At 41.7% G+C, this 8,403-nt stretch overlaps 1 protein-coding gene across 1 annotated transcript; it reads right to left on the bottom strand.

The window, feature by feature from the left end:
- Positions 1 to 4,322: 4,322 nt before the first annotated feature.
- xkr9 (XK, Kell blood group complex subunit-related family, member 9) lies at positions 4,323 to 7,147 on the bottom strand. The gene is made up of 4 exons (XM_041961690.1): positions 7,058 to 7,147; positions 5,916 to 6,361; positions 5,394 to 5,608; positions 4,323 to 5,317 (listed from the first exon to the last, which is right to left on the bottom strand). The coding sequence occupies exons 2-4, from the start codon at positions 6,230 to 6,232 to the stop codon at positions 4,692 to 4,694; spliced, it is 1,158 nt and encodes a 385-aa protein (XP_041817624.1). The 5' UTR covers positions 6,233 to 6,361; positions 7,058 to 7,147; the 3' UTR covers positions 4,323 to 4,691.
- Positions 7,148 to 8,403: the final 1,256 nt, after the last annotated feature.

The raw sequence follows: 8,403 nt of genomic DNA, 5'->3' as shown, positions 1-8,403 counted from the left end.
TGCTTTTCATGCTCATGTACGTGTGAACCCATTTCTCATTCATAATACGCAATCGTATTTTACGGCTGATTGTGTTTGCCATACATAGGCTGTATGCATGAGGTCTTTGCCCATGTTCGTCTACCCAGCGCAGCATAAATAAACAGGAACACTCTATAATCCATCATCCTGCATGCTGTGGGAGCGTGCCCAACACAAACATGGCTTCTGTTTTCTATCTGTGTGTACGTCTGTGTGAAAGACTGCGTGTGAGGGCTAGGATGGGTAGCACTATTATGCTATAGTCCATGACTGTGAAACATAAACCGGCTGCACTAAATGAGGATTATACAAATGAGCTTCCTCTTTGCTCTTTGTTTCGTTGTCCCGCTGTCTGGACACGGCGCACAGGAGAGAGTACACTTTGTTTAATTACTGCCACATTCTTTAGAGTCCGTGGCTTGAAAACAAATTGGCTGATAGTCTTTTGTAGCATTTTTTTATATTAGTTTTGCCACAAATAACTGTTTATGAGTTAATTTGGTCAATAAAATAGTATTTTACTGCATGTCAAAAAGTCAGCGTGTTTTATTAGACTGGTAAGTCCCAAGCTGAATCCACGGACTGGCTGGGAAAATCTGGAAGCAGGAGGTGATTAACTACGCACTTTCCGTCCTCAGCAACTATTGTTACATTCCCAAAGAGCACTAAACACCCACTGTCCCAGTGGAGCTGCTCTAAGGACAACAGCATGAGACTGAGGCTGTGTTTCAGGCACCTCCCAGGTGTGAATGTGTAAGGCAATAAAATAGTAGAACTTTTTTCTCATCACAAAACATGTGCAGATACCGTACGTCTTTGTGGGGTCGGCTGGTTCACCTGTTTCATGCATTTATTGCAAATGGAGTAAAAAGTAAGCCTCACCAAAATTCAAAAGGTATTTACAGTATGCATGTATCACCTTTTAGCAATTTTAGATCTGCAGCAGTTTTATGGACATATGTGAGCTGCTCAGTCAGTTGGTCAACACTGAAATGTCTCAAAGGATAATATCCTTCTTTTTATTCAAATATACTTACAAAACTAATGGCATGGCCATCAGCCTTAGTGCTGCCTAGCAAATGTCAGCACGCTAACATGCTAAACTTAGGATGCAGAGCATGTTCACATTTTACCTGGTAAACGTCGGCATTTAAGATGCACCGCTGTGATCATAATCATGCTACCATGCAGACGTTAGTGCTGTGTCTGAACATGCATAGCAGCTACAGCTGTGGACTTCTGAATTCTTTATATCTATTGTAATAAATTCCCCTTTGAACAATTCTGACCCAATGTGAAGGTGGTGTAGGCCTGTCTTTACTGAATTGGCAAAAGTATTCTGACACTCCAATACTGGACCGTTGATCATTCATCTATGCCATGGCACATTTCTATATAATGAAAAAAAAATTCAATGATAATGTTCCTTTAAAGTCTCAGATAACAAAGATCTATATTACTTAAAGCTAATTTTCTATATACAGTATGTGTAGTTACTGTAGGTAATTAGTGCCTTATGTCCTCATCCTCAACACTTTCTGCTAAAGTCTAGACTGCCTTCCTCGTTGCAGTTCTTGTCATGCTACACCAACAGCCTATTGTAACAATGGTAAGGCTATTGTACACAGCATAATGCACTTTACAATATCCCCATTCATTGCATGAGGACTTTATTTACAGAACCCTCTGGGTAACGCAATGCCATGCTCTGATCACACACCAGCCCACTGCATGTAATTATGCTCAGCCCGCTCTCCAATCTGTCACTGCCTAAACTCATTTGTAAGTGTGCATGTGCAGTGATTAAAGAAACTTCTGTGCCATTGCGGAAAAAAAAAAAATAGGGGGCTTCTATCACTCCCCTCCCGCCCTCCTCCACATTCGGGAAATTCTCCAAGAATGAGGCGAAGCTGCCATGTCAGAACGAGCCAGGCAGATGTGTACAGATCGCCAACACTGCTAATGCATCTGCGGCACCGCTGCAGCAGTCAAGTCATAATAATTAAAGACATACAACATCTCAGGACTTCATTAATCATAGTTTATATGGACTTTGAAGCCCTAATGAAAAACAGCCTGCCTCTCTGGGTTTATTGTGTCTGTACAAATTGTGGGGATGGCGTACGCCAGGAATGCCCCCCTCCTGACCGGCTGTTACAGGATGTGGTGATGGAAAACAAAAAGATAAGATTTGGTGAAAAGCTAGTGATGGTTACAGAGAGGTCAGTGGTCAAGGTTGTTTATGTTGACGCCATTCAGTCAGACAAAACGGAGCTGCTGACAGTGAGGGCAGCGTGAGTTTACGAGTCTCCGTGTTTGCACATTTTCCCTCCTCAGTGGTCAGTGTTTAACACAAGATTTTGTGTCCTTGGCTGCGCAGAACGAAGGCCCGTGGTGCTCCGGAGATTCATCTTGCTCTGTCACGTATCATCATCTTTGATTTGCTATTAGTTTCTCAGATTCTCACCACACTCTCCAGCCCTTCTGGAGGTGCATTACAGTGAGATCAGAGTGAGAGATTACTGGGTATTAAGCTCTCGGTGCCAGAAGTGGAAATTACAGAGGGGTTGTCAACGCCAGAGTTTTCTCCGCTTGTTTTCTCCTAGGGAGAGAGGTAATGCTTTACTCAACACGTTTCTTCCCGATGCCTTGTGACTGGTCCCTGGCAGTGCTATCAGCGGTGAGTCACAGCCAAAAGTATGTGTGTAGCTCAACAAAAGCAAAGGAAGACAGAGAGGGAGAGACTGCTTAGGACTGCAGCCCGGGACACATGCATCTTCTCCCAATAAAAGTCCCTTTGGCAGGTTTACATCGCATTAGTCCACCGAACCCAAGGAAATATACAGTGGAAGGGAGAGCGAGGGGATCATCCATCATCTGAAATGCAAAGGATGAAGTCATTTTATTATCTCCCTAATGATGCCTACAGGTGCAATATCCTCCTATTGATTCCAAAGGTAAGCTATCAGCATCATTTTGGGATTGTGTCCATCTGATTACTGTATATTACCATTGTATATCTATGACTACTAGAGAGAAATATGTACTCTAAAGCTATTTATGTAGAACAAGTACCTTAGCCCAAACTAAATGAATGGAAAAAACAAACATCTAAGAGTCAGAGAGCTAGAGTCTATCTGCTGCAGCTCCACGGTAAAACTGAATTCTGTGTGGTAACTACCTGGCACTGATTCATTTCCTCCCCAACGCAAGTTCCTCACTTAAATTTGTCATTTTATGGAGTGGCTTTGACAGAGCGCAACTGACAGATGAAAGTTAAAGTGGCCCCTTGGAGTAAACAAGTCAAAAAGTCTCAGAGTTTGGCTGTATTAAAGTAAAGGGGGGGGGGGGGGGGGGGGGTGTCGGCGTTCCTCCCAGGTGAGCTCACACTGGGCCAGCCGAGCACTCCCGCCCCCACCTCCTGCCCTGGCCGGGCAGAATCAACGTCCTCAGCTTGACTCACGCAATATTTTGCTGGTAGTCAAAACAAAATTAGCACAGGTTTGTTGTTTCTAGTTAGCTCATCCATGACCTCTGTGTTCATCATTTCTGAGGCGAGGGGAAGGTTTAGCTGCCACCTTCTTTGAGTTTCTAGGCTGGACTGTCACTGAAAAAGAGGGTGAATCCTTTCCAGGTCGTGTTGAACTTAACTGTGGGGATCAGTAAAGCATTTTGTTATCATTTTTCGTCGTCATTAAGCTGAAGAAATGTTCTGTGGGGGTAATTAATGGGTGAAAAGAAAGAAGAGAAAGAAAAAGAACAAAAATATAATGCACAATCAACATTCTGCCCAATTCAAACAAAGGCCTGAATAATCTAATTAAGGAATCTCATAAATCACCCAGTTGCAGTTTAGAATTTAAAGATTAACAAGCACTTAAGTATTATGAGGTGATATCTGCCTGGAAATATTAAAGAGGACATTAGTGTGATTAGAAAATGTTTGTTAGGCCTGAAATATTGTTGCATGTTCTCTGAATAAAAATATTACTGTAAAATAATGTGTTAATGTGAATCCAGTTGGAAAGGAACTCACCTTTAAAAGTCAGCCTAGACAATAACACCACCTTGTGGTTGACATGTGCGTTACAGGCAGAAAGAAAACATCCATCCACACCCATCAAATTGCATCCAGTTGAGGGCTGCCAGGTGATGCTCCTGGACTGTGTCGAGGCTCTGACAACAAGTGAAAGAAATAGCTTGCAAGTATTATAACAATTATGCTTACTATTGTGTGTTTGTACATCACATAAATGTTTATATCTAACACAAAAAATCAAGAAACCAAATGTTTTTTAGCATAATATTTTTTTTATTTGACTACAATGCATTATTAGTGGATTGCCTTCATTGCAGTGATATATAATATCTTTAAGCAATCAATATCTAGAGAGTGTTCATTATGATGAGCAAATACATTCCTTTTTATAGATATGATAAGAATAAATATATCTTTATCGATATTATGAAAAACAGAATAAATAAAATGTATCCATAAGTGCACTTAATTGCAAGCTCCACTTCAAAATGTGGTGAGATAACTTGACAGCCGCATTAGTATGTGATGAATGACGGGCACAATATCAAGATGGCATCTCTGCACAGGCCCTTTTTTTCCTCTTCCATAACCCGGTTTGATAATAGATTAATAAAATAAAATAAAATAAAAATCAAGGCTGTAAAAAGTTCCTTATTCTTTTTTCGGCCTCTGCTTCTTTTCCCAGGCCGTCCACCTCATCTGCCTCTCGCCACACCCCTCTTGGATGCAGGAGGAGGTAGTACAGCACGAGACACACCAGCCCCAGCACCGAAAATCCAAAGATTAAACCACTGACTGTCAAAAACGTGACTGTCTGAAACTCCGGCTTCAAGAAGGCCAGCAGGAAAGGAGCCGTGATGTTTATCAAAGAGCAGAAGGAGTAGTAGACGATCATGGCTACTCTGGTGTCCTGTCCTTTCACGTTGAAAAAGGTGAACGTGAGGATGACCCCGATGACCGCTCGGTACAGAAACTCGAGGCCTAGGGATGAGCAGAAGTTGGTCTGAAGCAAGTGTGTCCACGTTGTCCACATCAGCCAGAGGACAGTTAGGGCTATGGTGCTGTAGGTGCTCAGTATGAGGAGGAGGGTGTAGCTGAGGATCAGGCTGGTGATGGTACAGAGTTTATAAAGGAGGTAGATTGCTGTGGGGAGGCCAGACGGCATCTCCCTGATATGGGGGAGGGATCTGCGCAGGCAGCGGCGGTAGTCCACCAGGGCCCAGGCAATGTTTAAGAAGGAGAACGCCATAGATAAATCTGAAAGAAACAGACAAATTGTATAAATAACAACACAGTAAATGTGCAGAAAATGTGACTTTCTGCCTCTGCTTACACTGCATCACTGAGCACTCTTCATGGCCCAGCGCTATGTACAGCTGTAGAAGCAGCTGGGGAACACTCTCCAGGAAAGACTCAAACAGTTTGAGCATGCTCAGATCAGTCGCCAGGCAGAACAGATTGTGGTGCACATCTCTCCTCTCTTCCACGGTGTAGGAATTTGTTGCCGTCCAAACCCCTCTGAACCCTTGTTTGAGCAGGTGATAATACCTAGCAGCAGGTCAAACACAAAGCAAAGTCAGACAGGTTGTTGCCGCCGTGAAGTGCATTTGTTACCCACTGCACAGACGATGATGCATTTGCAAAGTTTTTATCCAGCAGTGCACCACAGCTTGAATGTGGTTATTCCAGTTTGCACATTCCATGATAGCACACCACTGCTATCAACATACTGCACATTCTGAGTCTGAACGTGCAAGGTAAGTTAGCAGCCCCTGTTATTTTGCAGATTTAATAAGTGCCTTCTTAAGGTGCAGCGATCTTATAACAGACAACACCATTCGTCATCATTCCATACCTGGTGAAGATGCCCAAGCAAAATAGGTGCAGGACAGCAAGTCCACCTTCAGACATGCCGGATAAGGCCGTTTTTCCCTCAGGAGTTATCCAAACATCATTTATGTCGTCTTTGTACCAGGCATAGCTGAAGATCTGCGTAACCAGCAGCCCGGCCAGAACAAACATTAGAGTCAGTCCGCTCCACACGAAATGTTTCTGTTGAAAATATTTCAGGGCCAGTCCAACGTCTGTCCAAATGTCCACCATATACAGGAAGAGTCCAGCGATGGTTAATAACCATCGCACTCTGGTGTACTGAATGTCTGAGTGAGGCATTTTGTTCAACCAAAAGTTTCACTCAGCGATGAGGGAAGAAATGTTGTTTCTGTTTTACGTTTCTGAAGACAAGCTGCTGTGAACAGTTTCATGTGGGACTCCAGCAGTTCAGGCGCCATTTTGGTCAGTCTGGAAAATGATTAAAGTGTGATAAAAACCATGAGAATGGCGAAAAAGACAGTGTTCTTGTTACATATTGCAATAATGTGCAGATTCATCACACTGTAAAACAAGTGATTGCGTAAGACCGTTGAAGTCTTAAAATGCAACATGACTGCATTCAGCTGCTGTGTCGCAGCCTCCTGCACCTTAATCTCTATCATAAACACTTTATTATATGTATTCCTAATAAATGGTACACTCACAAATGTGATAGAAAAATAACCAATAGTGTTATCAGCCGCAATCACAGAGTGATAATAAACCCTGCCTTGTTCAGTGTGAACTCTTGCATAACATATACTGTACTTTTCTCACACCTCACACAGGATGTTTGAAAATCTATTGACTGAATGACAGAATAACTGGAGCTTCAACGTGATGTTAAACTTTTCCATATCTAACAACAAGCTAATTTAAGGGCAAACAAATTCAACACAGCAACTTATCAAAAGTGATTCATATTCTCTTTACTTCAAAATAAATAAATAAATAAAGCCATAATTGTGTTAATGTATTGTATTTCATAAAGCTTTTTTAAAAAGCTCATATACAAATCCCAATTTGATCACATCCTACACACAGTTATTAGTGCTTGTCATCATACAAAGATCACAGCTACACTGAGACACAAACCCACAGAGGATAAACATTAATTGAACTCACCAGTATATTTTGTCCATTTCAGACAGCAGCACAGTCACAGAAGCAGAACACTTCTGCACGAGGGAGTTTTCTTTCTCTTTCCTTGATACTCGTGACAAGCTCCGCCTCAGCGACGACTCTGAACTCAGTCAAGACAGAAAAATGTGATTACATAATAGATCTTGTGCCTGTGTGCATGTGTGTGTGTGTGTGTGACAGTTCATACTTTAAATTCCCCTTCTTTTTTTTATCAGCCAGCCAGTGATGAAATATCTCCCTGATATGTTGCCTCATCTTACAAGAGAAAGTGTCAGGTGTTTTCCTGTATTTCAAGTACTTATAGTAAGCGTGGAAATATCTTTGTCTGAGAACAGGAACCCTGTAGTGCACTTCATATTTTCAAAAATGTGATGATGTAAACTTGAAATATTCCTATAAATAAATTATTGTAGCTACATGTCGACAAAGGCAACCACCAACTTTTGAAAGATGACATAACACATTCCTCCTGTTACAAATAAACGTTTAATTAGCAAGCAATAAAAAAAATGCCCTTTTTCAACTAAATAGGTTTTTCTGGTGCATGCAGCCTTATTTGGTCTGATATGACCAGCAGCGTATGATGGCTAATGTTAGCTAATATTACTGAACTATTGCTGTGTAACTGACATTAGTGAGTCAGCATACTGACTTTATGACTCTTTTCTCAAGTCTGTAAAAATATCTTCGTGTGTATTTAATTAAATAAAGGCAGCCCTTAATGCAAGTTTGAAAGTAATGAGCTCATGAAGTTTCACCATCAATTGGATCAGAGATTAAAGCTGCATCTGTTAATTTGTTTATACTTTGTTTATTGTCTAATGTTTAAGTTAGTTGAACCTGCTGGGACCTGCTGCTGCCCCACCGAACCCTTGTTCCTCCCTCTGTATGTGCATGGTGTATGTGTCTTTAGTGCAGAACCCATCAGCAAACCTGAAATACACGCTGCCTCTGGCTTATGGGCAGGCAGACTCGTAGAGAGTCTATGAGTGTCATGTTCAGCGTGTTTGTCTCAAACAATCTCTGTAGTATTATTTAGCCAATCGCCTTTATTAAGACACGTAAAAGCTTCAAAATTCATCAAGCTCAACGTACTTTATGTTGCAGAACAAAAGGTGAAAATCTCTTAAGCTTCTTCTTCCTCTTGGAGGTTTTACAGCAGTTGGCCTCCATGATGTTGCATTATACTGCCATATTCAGGTTTTACTCTCCAACATTATCCGGTCTAAGGGGAGACACTCCAGTGTCCCCTTAAAGCCGTCTCTCCAGTTCAGCCATCCTTAAAAAACAACAAAAAAACAAAAACAAAAAACATTTCCCCTGTTGTA

Source organism: Chelmon rostratus, chromosome 20, assembly GCF_017976325.1.
Source record: "Chelmon rostratus isolate fCheRos1 chromosome 20, fCheRos1.pri, whole genome shotgun sequence".
NCBI lineage: Eukaryota > Metazoa > Chordata > Actinopteri > Chaetodontiformes > Chaetodontidae > Chelmon > Chelmon rostratus.
This window is presented reverse-complemented; position numbering and strand designations above follow the sequence as displayed.

Excerpts from the sequence above, each read along its gene's own strand:
- xkr9 (XM_041961690.1), bottom strand. The coding sequence starts at position 6,232 with ATGCCTCACTCAGACATTCAGTACACCAGAGTGCGATGGTTATTAACC. Across the intron at positions 5,609-5,915 it reads TGCTTGGGCATCTTCACCAG|GTATTATCACCTGCTCAAAC; the intron begins GTATGGAATGAT and ends ACCTGCTGCTAG. Across the intron at positions 5,318-5,393 it reads AGAGTGCTCAGTGATGCAGT|ATTTATCTATGGCGTTCTCC; the intron begins GTAAGCAGAGGC and ends TGTTTCTTTCAG.